The 17,090-nt window shown below is 49.4% G+C and overlaps 1 protein-coding gene across 1 annotated transcript; it reads right to left on the bottom strand.

Moving 5' to 3' along the window:
• Positions 1-9,858: 9,858 nt before the first annotated feature.
• On the bottom strand, positions 9,859-16,857 carry LOC139059147 (uncharacterized). Its single transcript, XM_070537136.1, has 2 exons — positions 14,093-16,857; positions 9,859-9,955 (listed from the first exon to the last, which is right to left on the bottom strand). The coding sequence occupies exon 1, from the start codon at positions 16,639-16,641 to the stop codon at positions 14,449-14,451; it is 2,193 nt and encodes a 730-aa protein (XP_070393237.1). The 5' UTR covers positions 16,642-16,857; the 3' UTR covers positions 9,859-9,955; positions 14,093-14,448.
• Between the last annotated feature and the right edge of the window lie 233 nt (positions 16,858-17,090).

Here is a 17,090-nt window from a genome sequence, read left to right as displayed (position 1 = left end):
GGCTCCTGAGGCCCTCCCACCGATGCCTGCACAACCACCCGTCATTGCGCCGCATGTCTAAGCTCCATTTCATACATCAGTTGCAACGCTGTCGAAGCTGCGCAAGAAGTCCGGTCACCAAAATTTATCACTCCCCGCGTACCCTTCTATCCTTCGCTGCGCGCCAGGGGGCGTTTGTTCGCGCGAGCATGCACATGAGGCTGCTGCGACGGGCTGTAATAAAAGAAACAACGAAAAGTCAATTATAAGAAGTATCTCTAGCATCCACAGCGTTGCACCTGATGCATAATATTGAGTGTATGCTTGCGTCGCGGCGCCGCCCCCTTAACCGCCCGCACCATATGCTTGACCTGTGATTCCGCCCCATGCCTGGCCGACGAGCGCGTATCCTGCGTTGTTCCCCATCGCGAGACCTCGGACTTCATTTTTCCGCGGTCCAGATGCGTGGGGAACGCCGGACAGTTGGCCCATCTGTTTCGCCTGTGGTGTCACTGGACATGTCAACCGCTTTTGTCGCCGATGTCCACCTTCTCCATTTGATGCCGTGGGTAGACCTGTTACTTCCTCGTCACGGACTCCACCAAGGTACACCCCTGACGATCAACCGCCCCATACCAACCGCCGGTCACCATCTCCGCGACAACGCTCACTGTGACCCATGTGTCACCGAGCTACTACAGAAGAGGGAAACTGATTGCTGCAGTACCGGAGGCAAGAGTTGCATGCGAGTCGAACTGCCCAAGGCCCCCATCTGTTTCGCCTCTAAACCTTATTGATATCGCTGTTGAAGGAACCGCAGTACTAGCGTTTGTTGACACATGGGCCGCGGTTTCCGTCATGTGTGAGAATTTATGCCGCAGCATAAAGAAAGTGACCACGTCGCTCCCAGGAATAATGCTCCGCACTGCTAGCTCAAAGTGCATTGGACCTTCAGCTGCGTGCACCGCTCGTATTTTTATTCAAGATGTACTTTACGTCATATAGTTTTAGTGCTGCCGTCATGCTCCCACAATGTTATTCCCAGGCGGGACTCCCTACGCGTCAACGCGCCATCATATACAGCACGCGCGCAGAAGTGGTCCCTACGCCACAGTAAAACTCTGTTTTGTTGTTTCCTCTTCCTGACACTCACAAACTTGTCATTCTTACGGACACAGGAATCACCCCGAAAACATCGACCCTTGTCCATTATGGTCGCCTCAATTGAAACCGTTCTTTTTACCCCGTCAAAAGCACTTCTCCGCCATGGCCTATGGCTGCCGTTTGCCGTAGTTACCGTTGAATCGGAGGCTACAACCATGTTCGTTTCCAACTGGCTCACATTCCCCATTATTTTACTTGATGGGGAATCTAGGCCACATAAAAGATGTAGACCTTCTGCGCTCTCTGGAGTTTGCTGAGGACCAATGCAGTCTTCAACTGAATGCATTTGACTTTACCTGCTCCCAAACCTTGAGCTGCAGGCATTTCCCACCCTTTTATTTCCGCTGATCCATCGTCAACTAATCGTAGCGAACTCCTGGCTCTTCGTTGATGATTCCGCTACGCTTTCGATTGCGCTGAACCATATTTGGGTCGCGCAATGATCGTCGCACATCACATTGACACCGGTTGTCATATGCCGTTACGCCAACGACCATATCCAGTTTCAGCAGCAAAATGGCGTATTGTCAACGAACAAGCCGATGATATGCTTAACGGTAGAGCCACTCAGCCGCCCAAAGACCCTGGTCTTCTCCTGTTGTACTTGTGTGCCAAAACGATGGATCTGTCAGATTCACTGTAGACTCTCGTCACCGCAGTAACTCGGAAGGATATATACCCGAAGCCATGCATCCATGATGCTCTCGATTATTTGCAAGGGGCAGAGTATTTCTCCTCGTCGGATTTACGCTCTGGTTATTAGCAAATTCCAGAGGCTGACCTTGGCCGACCGAAGACGGATTTCGTCACTCCTGACGGGCTGTATGAGTTTAACGTCATGCCGTTCAGATTGCGCATAGCCCCAGCTACATTCGAACGGATGATGGTTAACAGCCATCGTGTTTACAAGTAGAATACCTGTCTCTGCTACCTTGATGACATCGTCGTTTTTTCTCGAGATTTTTCAAGCCACCTTGTTCGTCTTCGTGCGGTTCTCCCATGCTGCGCCTCCGCTGTCCTTCAACTGAACATAAATAAATGCCATTTTGATGCGCACCAGGTCATGATACTAGGTCACGTCGTCTGCAAGGAGGGCGTTCTTCCGGACCTCGCGAAGCTCCATGCCGTTCCCGAATATTCCAAGCCCATATCCATGAAAACGCTTCAAAGTTTGATTGAGCTGTGCTCCTATTTTTGCCGATTTGTGGGCGACTTTGCTTCTATCATCGTGCCTCTCACCAACCTTTCCACAACCTCTAGCTGCATGTCTGGTTGGTCACGAGCGTGCGACGAATATTTTCTGACGCTACGACGCTTACTTACGTCGCCACCAATGCTTCGTCACATTAAGCCGAACACGCCTGCAGAGGTCTGTAGTGGCACCAGTGGGGTCAGCCTTGGTGCGGTATTGGCTTAAGAAAAGCCAGGACACCAAAAATATGTCTTTGCTTACTCCAGTCGACCCCTCAAGAATGCTGAATGTAATTATTCCGACACTGAGAAAGAATGCCTCGCCATCATTTGGGCTTTGGCTGAGTTTCATCCGTAGCTTTATGGCCGCTCTTTCGACGTGGTCACTAACCATCATGCTCTGTGCTGGCTCTCATCGCTGAAATATCCCGCGGGACGCCTTGGTCGTTGGGCACTTGGCCTGCAAGATTACGACATTGGAATTGCGTGCCGTTCCGGCCGCAAGCACTCGGGCGCTGATGCGCTGTCCCACTCGCCGCTAGCGTCCGACAGGGCTTCCCCGTGAGGTTCTCGGTTCCATTGTCGCCTAATAACTTCGCAGACATGTCGCTGGAGCAACGAAAAGATGCATGGATTTGTCAACTCCTTAAATTTCTAACTGTTCCATCAGCTAATCCAGCTTCAAGAACTCTCCGTCGCCGAACCACCCATTTCAGTATTCAAGACGATATCTTCTATCGGCGAAATTGCATGTCTGATGGCCGGAAGTGGCTGCTAGTGGTACCCCGCCACATGCGAACGGAAATTTGCGTTGATTTCTACACCAACCCGCAAAGCGCTCACGGCGGCGTTCTCAAGACCTGCAACCGCCTGCATCAGCGTTACTACTGACGCGAAATGTATACATTTGTGTACAAGTACATACGTGCTTGCACTGCCTGTTAGTGGCGCAAGGCTCCACCTCAACGCCCGGCCGGTACACTTCAGCCCCTGCCTTGCCCGGCCCGTCCATTTCACCGCGTCGGTATCGACCTATACGGCCCTCTTTCATTGACCACCTCTCGAAATAAGCCGATAATTGCCGGCGTGGACCACCTCACGTGCTACACGGAGACTGCACGTCTTCCCACAGCCACAGTGAGAGACGTTGCGTTTTTCATCTTACGCTAATTTGTCCTGCACGACGGTGCGCCCTGTGAAATCTTGACCGACAGAGGACGTGTTTTGCTGTCTGCTGCTATTTAAGTCTTGTTCATCCAGTGCAACGTCATTCATCGCATGACATCTGCATAACATCCTCAAATGAATGGCCTAACTGAATGATTTAATCGTATTCTCGGGGATGTGCTGACAATGTACACAGCACCGGACCAAACCAACTGGGACACCGTCCTTCCATTCGTCATATATGCGTACAATACTACTAAGGCTGCTACGCATGCGACCACAGGATTCTCGTCGTTCTTTCTCTTGCACGGACACGAGCTATCATGCACGCTGCACACTACGCCGGCTGTTTCTTGACGCTTACTTTTGACGCTCCTCATCGTTTCTTGACTTCTATACGTCAATAAATTGCGTCACAATAGGTTATCGACTTCTGTTTGTGCTTTTAAATTACCCGCAGCTTTCTCAGATAAATCTACACTGCTATAAACGCAACACTTCTTAAAAGAAATGACAACTGCCCAGAATGTGCTTTGAGATGTGGATGAAAATGAAATGACCATAGCTTATAATTTTTGTGTATTCAATTTAAAATAGGGTTAGCAACCATGAGCGGGAGCAGCGCCACCCTCTCCGGGTGCGCAAGGGTGCCGATTGTACACAGCCTAGTCGGTTGGTAATAAACTGTTACGCATAGATAGCAATAATGATATAATCCAGCACCCTATCTGCTTCAGGTATGGGGCAACATACGTTATGCGGCTTATCGCGCACGCCTGGACGAGATGGATTGCGCAGTCTTTACGCATACCCTTGCGTTTATTCGTGATGCGACGGAAGAGGTGGATCGTGTAATCTACCAAGCGACGAAGTCTTTGACCGTGTCTCCGTTATGGCCATTTACCTGCTGGTGTAACGCCAGGACTCTAAATCTGTCTACGTGAGGTATGGGAGTACCATCTGCTAATATAACGCGTATTTTGGAGTATTCCCGTTCCTCGTCGCGCCGGGTTTTACGACCTCTCCTTGTGGGTTTGTAGATTGAGTTCGGACTTAGTAGCCGCGCACTTGAGGCCCGTTCCACGCAAGTAATTCTTGACCGCATCGACTCCTACCTGAAGCGTTCGCTCGACGTGACCGTCACACCCTCCCCCGGGAACCCAGAGGGTGACGTCATCCGCGTAGAGACTGTGATGCAACCCTTCTACTTCCGTTAATTTATCGAGTAGACCGAGTAGAACTAAATTAAAGTGTAATGGGGATATGTGGGATCCTTGCGGCGTGCCTGACGGAGCCGTCTGAAATTCCGGCGGTTCCTCGTCGCCAACGACGAATGCATGCTGGCCTGCCTGCAAGCAAATCTCTAACGTAATTATACGTTCTTTTGCCTAGTCCTAATGTTCTAATTATTCTTAAGATCGCTGGTTAAGAATTAACATTTTCAACTCTGAATTGTGCGCTCCTTTTACTTAGCTTGAAGGCAGTGATATAAATTTCCTCCGCTTTTAAATGCACGGTACTATTGGGCCGAAGCTGCTATGGAGTGTTTTTCCTAGTGACATGAGTGCCCTTCCAGTGTTTTATGAGAACGTAAATAAATTTAATATACGAAAGCAGTAACACAGAAGGAAATACTCGGCAGAGACAGGTAAGACTGGTGTATATGTGAGGGAATGCGAAAGCACTATACCGCTTGTAGACTTCGTAACCTCATGAACGCACACATTTTATACACTAATGACGTGGCGCCACCTTCTCTCCATTGTGCGCGCCATCACGTGCCCGATGACGCACGTACCAAGCGCATCCTTAGTAAGCCGGAGCCATAGAGCCGCCGTGGCGTCGGGGAAGCGTGGTCTTCCCACACACCGCAGGCACGGGTTTGATTTCCACCCTGACCGAAGTGTACCAACTTTTCTTCTCAAAGCCATCCATTTTATTCGTTTAAAGAAACCTCTCTGAGTAGATTGACGTTAGTGCGAGCATTTTTTATGTGTTTCGCAATTTGCGGTGTCGGTCACTTCTGGTACCGTCTTTCGGTTACGCCGACGTAAGTGCATTTTTGCATAATGTTCATATAATGCTTCCACATTAAAAGGAAATTCGAATGAGATGGTGCACTGTTCTTTATGCGTTCATAACCGGGGCGCTGGCCACGCCTGTCATAAACGGCCGAATAGACCACCGACGCATGTCATGGGAAAGAGTTGCTTGAGATCTTTCCGCTCTATTTGATACGTCCCCACTGACGTCATAAATGTATAGTTTTGTTTTGTTTGTGACCTATTTCAAGTAGGATGCCCGGCAACCACCAGAGTTGCAATCGGCAGTGGCACGGCGCGTCGGTATGCGAATCTCAACAATTTCGGCTTCCAAATGAGGGTATAAATAGTTGCCGCAGCCAGGGGGGTTATTCTGTAAGAGTCAACCTAGTGGACTCTCCATTTCGGCTGCTGCTCATTGGATGCAGCTGTACGAGCGAGGAGGATACGAGCAGCCATAGCCAATCAGCAGCGGCCGAAATGGACAGTCCACTAGGCGGACTCTTACATAATGACCCCCCCCCCCCCCTGGTCTAACTTGGTTGGCGTCTACAAGCACTACCGTTCTTTGCGCTCATTTGCAGATGATTCCAGACAATTACCAGCGCTAGGCTACGCCTTCTCTGCTCACCTTTGAAGTAACGCTTAGGATAGGATAGGATAGGAATAACTTTAATGAAGTGCCGGCAAACGACGATTTAACGTGTCGTGACGCTGGCCAAGCGTCGACCCGGGGTTATGCCCTATTCTGCACTAGCCCAGTTGGGCCCGTTTGTAGTGGGTCATGAGGCTTGTGCTTCTCGAGCGCACCCCGGGCCTGCTGGACGGCCCATAGTTGTGATTCCTTGTCTGCAGACTGCAGTGCACCTTGTAGTTCTGGCGGATAAGTCCTGGAGGTAGCTGCCGTCGGGAACCTGGCACAGTCCCACATGATATGCCATTGGTCCGCCGGACCCGCTGCACAAACACCGCACAGCCCACTCGGATAGAGCTCTGGGTGAAGCACGTGCAGCATTGTGGGGGCGAGGAGTGACGCGGTCTGTAGTTGTCTTAGGATTACGGCCTGCTCCCGACTGAGTGCCGGGTGGGGAGGCGGCATTGTCCGTCGAGCTAAGCGGTAACACTTAGTTACTTCGGCATAACTGGTCACTCTGTCCTTGGTTTCGAACCACCACACGGAACGGTCACTCTCGGGGGCACGGAAAGTAAGCGCTCGTGCCGCCGAATGAGCCGTCTCGTTGTGGTTCGGTGAGGATGCACACTCGCCAGCGTGCGCCGGGAACCACTTGATACGGACGGTGCTGCCGCGGTCTTGAAATTGGAGCTTGCCGATGATGGCGGCCGCCAGCGCGCATATTCGCCCCTTGGCAAAGTTGCGCACGGCATTCCTCGAGTCGCTGAGCACGGTGCGACACTCGGCCTCGGTGATCGCCAGAGCGATGGCAACCTCCTCAGCGTCTGTGGCGTTCGTGCACCGCACGCTCGCCGCCGTTGTCTTGGTGCCGGTAGCCGCCGCAACGACCACCGCCGCGAAGCCTTCCCGCTTGTATTCCGCGGCGTCCACATACCGGGCGTGCGGGTCTTGGGCGTGTTGTTCAGTGAGGGCCTTGGCCCGCGCCTGCCGCCGTTCTTGGTTGTATTCTGGGTGCATGTTCTTTGGGATGGGGTCCACGTAAATGTGGGCCCGCGCCTCATCTGTAATCTCGCACGGTTGCCGGCTGGGAGCTTGGGGGCTGTAACCCAGGGACGTCAGTATACTGCGGCCCGTCTTGGTGGTAGAGAGGCGCTCGAATTGCGCGCTGAGCTGCGCCTCGGCTATTTCTTCTAGGGTATTATGGACGCCGAGCCGCAAGAGCCGAGCCGTACTCGTGGTCTCCATTAAACCCAGCGCCGCCTTGTAAGACCGTCTGATCAGCGTGTTGATCTTGGTCCTGTCAGTGACGTGCCAATTAAGGTAGGCCGCAACGTAGGCGATGTGACTAATCACGAACGACTGGACAAGGCGCACGAGACTGTCCTCACGCATGCCTGCCCGCCGTGCAGAGACTCGATGTATGAGCCGGATGGCGTCCATTGCCTTGGTGGTAAGCTTGTTGATGGTCTCGTCGTTGCGGCCGCTCTTGTTGAGCAGCAGGCCCAGGACCCTGATCTTGGGAACTTCGGGGATGCGTTGCCCCGATGCAGTCACAATTTTGATGTGATCACACTCGCGAAGAGGAGCGCGCTTCCGTCCCGGTCGAAGCGGTGTGAGGACGAACAGCTCGGATTTGGCGGGCGAGCACATGAGGCCTGTGCCATCAAGGTGCTGCTCGATGGCGGTAACCGCCGCTTGCAGCTGTTGCTCGATGCTGGCGTCGGTGCCGCCGGCCGCCCACAGGGTAATGTCGTCGGCGTAGATCGTATGCCGGACGCCGGTCCCCGCTACTGCCCTCGCTACCCCGATCATGACGAGGTTAAAGAGCAACGGCGATATAACCGAACCCTGTGGAGTACCCGTACTGCCGAGCTTGTGTTCGGGGATCTTGAGGTCTCCGGCGTGCAGTTCCACCGTGCGATTGGTCAAGAAGTCTTGAATGTAATTGTAGCTCGTTACCCCCATGTTGAGCCTTGATACTTGTCCTAATATGGCTGAGTGTTTGACTTTGTCGAATGCACTTTGTAAATCGAGACCCAGAATTACTTTGCTGTCTTGTGTCTTGTTGTCGACGATTTCTTGTTTGAGCTGTAACATGGCATCTTGTGTGCTGAGTCTGCGCCGGAAGCCGATCATCGTGTCAGGATAGAGGCCTTCCTTCTCTAGGTATTCCTGCCAACGGTTGGCGACCACGTGCTCCAGCACCTTGCCCACGCAGGACGTCAGCGAGATGGGACGCAGGTTGCCGATGTCCAGTGGTTTGCCCGGTTTCGGAATCAGGATCGTTCTAGCCGTTTTCCACTGTCGAGGGAGCTTGCCCGAATGCCAGCATTCATTGAAGTAGTCTGTTAGGGCCTCTATCGAAGCGTCGTCCAGGTTGCGTAGCATCTTGTTTGTAACGAGATCTGGGCCGGCTGCTGAGCGGGTGTTGAGCTCGTGCAGCGCTACCCGTACCTCTGATATGGTAATGTCTCGGTCTAGCCACGCGTTGGGCAGCCCCCCGTACGGCGGGTGGGTTTCTGTTGGCGTGTCTGGCAGATACTTGGCTTCCAGGCTCCTGATAACAGCGTCTTTTCCTTGTTGTTGTGTGATGGTGTGCATGAGGCGGGCCAGGCGGTCTCGCTGGGTTGACTTGGTCTTTGTTTCGTCTAGGAGGTGCCGAAATAGATTCCATGTACAACTGCGGTGCAATTCCCTCTCAGCTCGGTTGCAGATCTCGTTCCACTGTTGACGGCACAGGAGCATGCAGTGTTCTTCAATGGCCCTATTTAAGTCAGCCACCTTCTTCCTCAATTTGCGATTCAGCCGGTGCTGCTTCCAACGCGCCTGTATCGAACGTTTGGCCTCTATCAGATGGGCCAGGCGGCTGTCCATGATGATGACGTCTTCGTCTGTTTCTATGGTCTTTGTGGCTGAGCGCACTGCATCGCGGAGTTCCGCAGTCCAGGTTTCGATCTCTGTGATGTTTTGTGCTGTGGTGAGGCGCCCATTACGGAATTCGTCCCAGTCCGTCCACTTATGTATAATGGTATTGCTCCGTAATTGGCTGGGTATCGTAATTTCGAGGATGTAGTGGTCACTGCCCAGGTCGACGCCCGTGTTGTGCCATGTTACTTTGCCCGTGTGGTCATTTTTTATGAACGTAAGGTCCGGTGTGGTGTCTCGTGCTACGGAGTTGCCGATGCGCGTAGGATGCGCGGGGTCCGTGATTAGGACACATTTGTGGTCCAGGGTATCCTGTAATAAGTCCCGTCCCTTGGCCGTGTCCTTCACATAACCCCACGCTCGATGGGCGGCGTTGAAGTCCCCTCCGATCAGCAACGTGTTGTCTCTGGCTTGGGTGCTGGCTGTGTGTAGTAGGGTCTTGAATTTCTGTGTTTGGTGCTTGGGGTTACTGTAGATGTTGGCGATGAACAGGCTGCCTTTCCGTTGTTTGCTTGGGATGATTTCGGTGAAGGCGTATTCCACCCTGCTGCGGCCTTGTTTGAGTTGGTGCTCGATGAACGTGAGCCCTTTGCGGACGAACGTGCAGACGCCCCGTCCCTCCGCTTGGCTGACGTGAGCGCGATACCCAGGGAGGGTGGGGGTCACCGTCGCCGTTTCTTGCAGTAGGATAATGTCGGGTTTCTTATTTACTGTGGTAATATGTTGTCGCAGCACGGCATTCTTGTTGTTGTAACTGCGGCAGTTCCACTGCCAGACCGTAAGGCCCGGTAGTGATGCTATTGTGGATTTGTGCTGGGACATAGTTGTGGCGAGGGTGGGGCTTGCGTCTGTTCTTGGAGGTCAGAATCAGAATCAGAATCAGAATTTATTGTTAGAATGTGGGTCAAATTACATGTATTTAGTATGCAGGAGGAGGTCCCATAGTCAAAGACTGTATCGGGACCTCCTGTACAAAAATAGTTATGATAATTGACATCGCAAAGCAACAGTAGCATATAATAAGGTATTATACAAGCAACAGGAAATGAACGTTAACAGAGCAAAATACAGAATTAATTACAAATAATAACAAGGTTTAGCTTAACTCACAGTAACATAAAAAATTGCATGTGAAACATATACCAGTAGTTCATTTACAAGAACAAAAACAAACAAAAAGGCAAAAAAGCAAGAAAGAACGAAAAAAACGGATACAGTAAATTTTCTCATTAGTTTGTCAATAATAAATGCATTTTCAGTTCCCTTTTGAATTGGTGTAAAGATCTTGTAGTTTTCATGATGAGAGGAAGAGTGTTCCATACTGATATGGAAGTGAATTCCACGGTTTGTTTACCGTAGTTAGTGCGGATTTGTGGTAAAAGAAAATTGTTATTTAACGCGAATCTGGTGGTACTATTAGTTGTCAAGTTAGATGGTGAAAATGTGATCGACGGTAGCTCATTATGTAGAAATCTGTAGAAAAATATACCGAGGTTGTATGTAGTGAGCCCGGAAATAGTAAGGATGTTATTCTCGTGTAGTAGGGAAGTGGCATTAGAAAACCATGAACTATATGTAATTATTCTGATGGCTCGGTTCTGAATTGTTTGTAAAGACTTAATATGAGTATTATAGGTGTTTCCCCAACATATGATCCCATAAGTAATGTTAGAGTGGACGAAAGAGTGGTAAAGTGAGAGCAATGTGGTACGTGTGAAGTAAGGGCGTGCTTTAATTAATATGCGTATGCCATAAGCTATTTTCTTTTTTATGTGAGCAATATGATTGTGATATTTCAGATTACAGTCAAGTAGAATGCCAAGGAAAGATGAACATGAACTTGGATGAAGGCAGTGGGGACCAAGACTGATAGATGGAATGGACGCTATGTTTCGCTGATGTGAAGAGAATACAACAAATTTAGTCTTAGATGCATTAATAGATAACATGTTAACGTTGCACCACCTCCGAATATTTTCTAAGTCAGCATTTAGTTTGTTAACGAGAGATGAGATATCTTTATGAAAAGTAAATATAGTGGTATCATCAGCGTACAGAATGCATTTTGTCGAAGAAAGACAGTTAGGCAAATCATTAATGTAAACTAAAAACAGGAGTGGCCCCAGGATGGAGCCCTGAGGCACACCGATGTTAGTAGTTCGCTGTCGAGAATAAGCACTGGAAATTGAAACAATTTGAACCCGGTTATATAAGTAGCTTTTTAGTATCGAAAGGGCGGGACCGCAAATGCCTATTGCTTCGAGCTTAGAAAATAGGATATTATGATTAATGCTATCAAATGCTTGCGTTAGATCGATGAAAACTGAGGCGGTGAGAAATCCCTCGTCAATAAATTTTTTTAGTTGGTCCGTAAGATGAATAAGTGCCAGCTCTGTGGAATACCCGGGGCGAAAACCGAACTGACATGGAGAGATGATATTAAATTTAGAGAGATATTTTGTTAGTCGTACTTCAATTAGTTTCTCAATAACTTTCCCAAAGAACGGCAGAATGGAAATAGGTCTGTAATTGTGCAGTAGTGAGTTGTCGCCTTTTTTAAAAACTGGGATAACTTTGCCACGCTTAAGTTCAGAGGGAAATAAACCAGTTCTGAATAATAAATTAACAATAAATGAAAGTATGTCTGAAATTAGGTGCGAGATAAGTTTAATGTTAGCAGGGTGGACCTCATCAATTCCAGCGCTTGTCACTTTTAGGTTATTTATAACGGCAGTTATTTCTTCTGGCGTTGTGGGAAATAAAAAGAATGAATGAGGTAGACGGTTCATGTTAATGTTTTCTGCAAGTTTAGGTGGATTGTTAGGAAAGAAAAAACTACTAAAAGCCTCAGCTATTTCAGCAGGGGAATCGAGCTCTACTCCATCCTTTAAAATTCTGGCTATCTGGTTTAGTCGTGTGTTATTTAAAAAGGAGTTGACAACCTCCCATTTCTTTTTAGTGTTATTACCTGCCTGTAAAATTCTTTGCTCGAAATAAAAACGTTTAGCTGTTTTTATTTTACAGTTAACAGTGTTACAGAAGTTTTTATATCTCGCACGTAAGTTCATGTTAAATGGTTGTCTTTTAGTTTTTCTATATAAGTTATCCCGTTTGCGCATTTGTGCTAATAACTGTTGTGAGAGCCATGGATTGTGAACAAATGACACATTTTTTTTGCATTTCTTTTTGGAGGTGAACTTACGGAAGTATGATGTAATTAGAGAAAAAAATTTGGAAAAAGCTTTCTGTGGGTCATGTAGTGATTTAATTTCAGACCAGTTTGTATTAGCAACAGCAGTTATGAAGCCATCTTTATCAAGAACGTCTTTAGTGTGTGAAATTGGGTAAGGTCGTACATTAGAATTGAAACGTAAAAGCAGGGGGTAATGATCACTGATGTCGATGTGCAAAACTTTTGCCTCTGGTGAATGAAGCAGGTTAGAAAAAGCATGATCAATAAGTGAGCCTGTACCACAAGAGACTTCGCGTGTGGGCACATTGATTAAGCAATCATATCCGTAGCTGTGGAATATACTAGTGTAGTTAATACAGATGGGTGATGTTTCATCGAGTAAATTAATGTTTATATCACCTATTATAACAACATTTTTATTTTCTAGAGATATGGTATGTAAAATATGATCGAGATTGGTACAGAATTCATTGACTGACGATGAGGGAGAACGGTAAATGCAGCCAAATATGAAGTTCTTGTTATCTTGAGCAAAAAGGCAGTTACTGATTTCAATCCAAACAGATTCGCACTTAGTAACGGTTAAAGATAGATCATGTCTTCTTTGATAAGCAATATTAGAAGAAACATATATAGCAGCACCACCGTGATTAGTCGTCAATCTATTGCAGTATTCCACTTTATAATTAGGGAAGCAATACAAATTTTTGTCATCGTCAGATAACCAGGTTTCAGTAATGGCAATTAGTGAAAACGGATTAGTTAGTGATGCGAGAAAATTATCGATAGCGTCGAAGTGTTTACGAAGACTCCTAGCATTAAAATGAATGATGGAATGAAATCCATTTAAGAAAGAATTCAATTGATCGGTTTCCAGTGTAGAAGCCATGTTTGTTGTGTCAACTGGTTAAACAATTTATGCCTAGTCTAATTTGGTTAAGTCGGATTCGTCACGAATACGCAGAACTTTGCTGTTAGTGGTCTTCCTAGCCTTAATTTGGCAGTTGTCTGTCCAAAGGAACATCCATTTTCTTTCTTTCTTCAAAGTTAGAGCCTTGGAGAAGAGAGCCTTGTTAGATGGGGTCAAATGCTCATTTACAAAAACGGGAGCGTTGGAAGAGCCGGAAAATCCAATGTCACTAAGACAAAGTTTAGCTTTACGTGCTTTACTGACAAAGTCAGCTTTCTTCGTTCTAGAATGAAAACGAGCGATGATGTTTTTCTGGTCATTAGATCTGGTGGGAACGCGATGAACAATGTCCAGATCGCTAGGCGATACTGGACAGCCAATTCTGTCCCCTACCGTTTGCATAATTGTAACGCAGTCCTCTCCTTGGGAACAGGGAACGCCTTTGACTTCGACATTGCTAAGGCGAGAGTACTGTTCTAGTTCCTCAACCTTGCGAGTCAATGACTGGTTCTGAGATTTCAGCTTGGTGTTCTCAACGATTAGTGTAGCATTTTGGCTACGTAGTTCTTCTATAAGTCCATTGAAGTGTTCAGTGCTTGTACTCAAGGAATCAACTTCCTTTTTTAGTTCCACAACATCAATCCCAGATTCCTTCATCCTCAACAAGATCTTGCCAAAGACGAGTTCATGCGTGTTGTTAAGCCTTAGTTCCAGCTCCTCAATTTTTTTCGATAGTTCTGCATTCGTCGGCATGGTATGCGTATTAAAAACAGGCTCAGATAGAAACAAAGAGAAAAAAGAAAGAAACGCGATTGATGGCAGCAGCAGCAGCGGAGAGAAAAAATAAAAAAATAAAAAAAAATAAAAAAAGATCAAAGTCTGAATACCTGCGCAAACAGAAGATTCTGGCTTAGCTTTGGGTCATGCAATGCCGCTGCTGCCAATGAAGAGCAGGCGTCGATGTCGGCTTGTTTATAGGGCACCCTGCGATCGCAGCGAACTCCAGTGGTGATCTTGCCGATGCTGGGCGCAGGCCCCGATGAGGCTACGCAATCGCAGATTCACCCCGTGTGGATGATGCAGCGCCTTCCAGGAAGCAAAGCGGTGGGACAGCACCACGAAGATGATCGCCGAAGAAACAAAGGCCGACAAAGAGAGCTGCGCAAACAGAAGATTCTGGCTTAGCTTTGGGTCATGCAATGCCGCTGCTGCCAATGAAGAGCAGGCGTCGATGTCGGCTTGTTTATAGGGCACCCTGCGATCGCAGCGAACTCCAGTGGTGATCTTGCCGATGCTGGGCGCAGGCCCCGATGAGGCTACGCAATCGCAGATTCACCCCGTGTGGATGATGCAGCGCCTTCCAGGAAGCAAAGCGGTGGGACAGCACCACGAAGATGATCGCCGAAGAAACAAAGGCCGACAAAGAGAGCTGCGCAAACAGAAGATTCTGGCTTAGCTTTGGGTCATGCAATGCCGCTGCTGCCAATGGGTATGGGTGTTTTGCGAATTCCGCTGAAAAGATGGGGCTGCGGACTATGGGCTTGAGGGTGTGTTCAATGAATTCGAAACGCTCTTGTATGGTGCGGAAGGACGTGGTGATCAGTTCCTCCAGCCGTGCCAGTCGTTGGTCGGTCACGGCAGCCGTGCTGGCGTAGGTGTTGGCGAGCGCTTCAATTTTGGCTTCGAGCTGAGTTTCCAATTGGGTCAGGTCCTTGTAATGCCGTGATGAAGTGCGTGTTCGCTTCTCGGTGGTTGGGTCAGTGGTGTTCTCCTCCTGGGGCGCGTCTTGGGTTTTGTCCTTTGATTCTGTGACTTGGTGCGATAGCGTGTCGGAGTTCTGCTCGGGGACAACGGTGGGTGTTGGTTCGGTGCGTGCTCGTTTCTTGGGGGTTGGATCAGTGGTCTTCTCCTCCTGGGGCTCGTCTTGGGTTGTTTCCATTGATTGTATGCCTTGGTGTGATGGCGTGTCGGTGGCGGGTGTAGGTGTCTCGGGTGACTGAGCTGGTTCTGTCCTTTGATGGGCTTGCTGTGCTTGAAGCTCTTTCTTGACCTCGGCTAGCTCTTCCGCAAGCCGGCGCGTGGTTTCTACCAGGGTCGCATTGGTTGCGCGGAGTTGTTCGAGTTCCTTGTAGTAGGGGCTGGTAGTCCACGCCTGCCAGGTGCTCGGAGTGCTTCGGCCACTAGTGGCGCTGTTGGAGCTGGCGCTGCTGCCTTTAACTTCGCCCTTGGCTACGTCGGCCCAGCTGACTTTGTCACGGGAGCGCGATCGCGTTGCGCCGCAACTGTTCCTGTCCGATGAGTCACGACCGCGGGATGCGCTGCGCGAGGCATGACGGGAAGCGTAACGTGATGCGTGGCGCGACGCGCTGCGGGACCTGCCACGGGAAGCGCTGCGCGAGCGGGAGCGTCCTAGGCGTGGAAATGCGCTTGATTCGAGTGCTTGCTTTCGCTGTTCTTCGGCGTTACGGCGTTCCCATCGCCGTCGCCGCACGACGTACGGAACCTTGTATTTGGCTCTGCAGAGGCGGTCTCCAGTGGGGTGTTCTTCGCCACAGAGCTTGCACTTGGGGACACACTTGTGGCCCTCTCTGGGATTAGAAACACCGCATGAAAGACAAACACGTACGTTTGGTGTGGGGCACACGTCGCGCCTGTGGCCGACCTTGCCGCATACTTTGCACACTTCTATTTGCTTCCTGTAGAGACTGCACGGATAGAGCGTGGATCCATAACGCACATACTTGGGAACCTTGATACCGTTGAACACAACGATTATTGTCGTCGTGTGCCCGATACGCTTCGCTCCCACGGCGAGGGGGTTGTACTTGGTAACAATCTGCTGCATTATTTCGGCTTCGCTGTCCTCGAGCGCTATGCCCCTGATCACGCCCTTGACTGTGTCGTGGGCGGTCGTTCCGTAAGCGCTCACTTCGTATATTTTGCCTTGCACGTTGATAGCTTGTATTCGAGCATACTTGTTCGCTCGCTTCTCACAAGGAGTGCTGAGCACCATAATGTTCTGATGGATATTGGGACACGCCATATCCTCAGCTCGATCTGCCTTCTCAATTCCCGCTGCCGCCATGATGGCAGTAGCCACGCATGCAGCTCCCGCCTTGGAAATATCGAGTCCTCCGCGGGGCCGCACGACGATCTTAATTTCTTCCGCAGGCATTGCGGGCATGCGAGCCGCCCGAATAACTGCGGTCCTGACGTTCTTGTTGAATTTAGTCTTCTGCTGAGAGCTCGGAGTATCAGTACGAGAATTCGACTCACCCTGCGTTGCATGCAGGCGTGTTCGGCTCGTGTGCCCACCGTTGTGTAGCCATCCGGGCGTGCGATGAAATTCCTCGGGCATAATTTCTTCTCCGTCTACTTGCACGCACATTTGGGAAACCTGGGAACCGTGCGTCAAAGCGGTGGGGGAAACCTCCATGTTGTCGTGGCAGTAGCACGGCTGGCTAGGCCCAGCAAGCCTTGGCTTCGCTTAGGCCTAGCAATGCCTGTTGGCGGTGAACCAGGTAAAGTCCGATAAATCGATGAAAAACGCACCTTTGATGGAAAGTCGGGTATCGGAGGATAGCGGATACCTTTACGATCACACTGGTAATAAAATCTTCGGGATCCAAACTAATTAGCACTGAGAAAGCGGGCATTAACGACGGAGCCGATATGAGCACTTCCTTGTCAGCAATGGCTCATACCCTCTTCCGAAGTAACGCTTACGAGCACCTGATTAACTTAGGCAGGCTAGGTGACTGTTTCTTAAGGCCCCGTTTCAAAGAGGATGCCTATAAATCATCTTCAATATCATTTGGACATATTGTTACGGGGATGTTGGGAGTATAGAAGATGATATTTACAACATATGTACAAAATGAGTCT

Source organism: Dermacentor albipictus, chromosome 1, assembly GCF_038994185.2.
Source record: "Dermacentor albipictus isolate Rhodes 1998 colony chromosome 1, USDA_Dalb.pri_finalv2, whole genome shotgun sequence".
Taxonomy (NCBI): domain Eukaryota; kingdom Metazoa; phylum Arthropoda; class Arachnida; order Ixodida; family Ixodidae; genus Dermacentor; species Dermacentor albipictus.
This window is presented reverse-complemented; position numbering and strand designations above follow the sequence as displayed.

What these genes read in the sequence shown, in the direction of transcription:
- LOC139059147 (XM_070537136.1), bottom strand. Translation starts at nt 16,641, where the DNA reads ATGGAGGTTTCCCCCACCGCTTTGACGCACGGTTCCCAGGTTTCCCAA.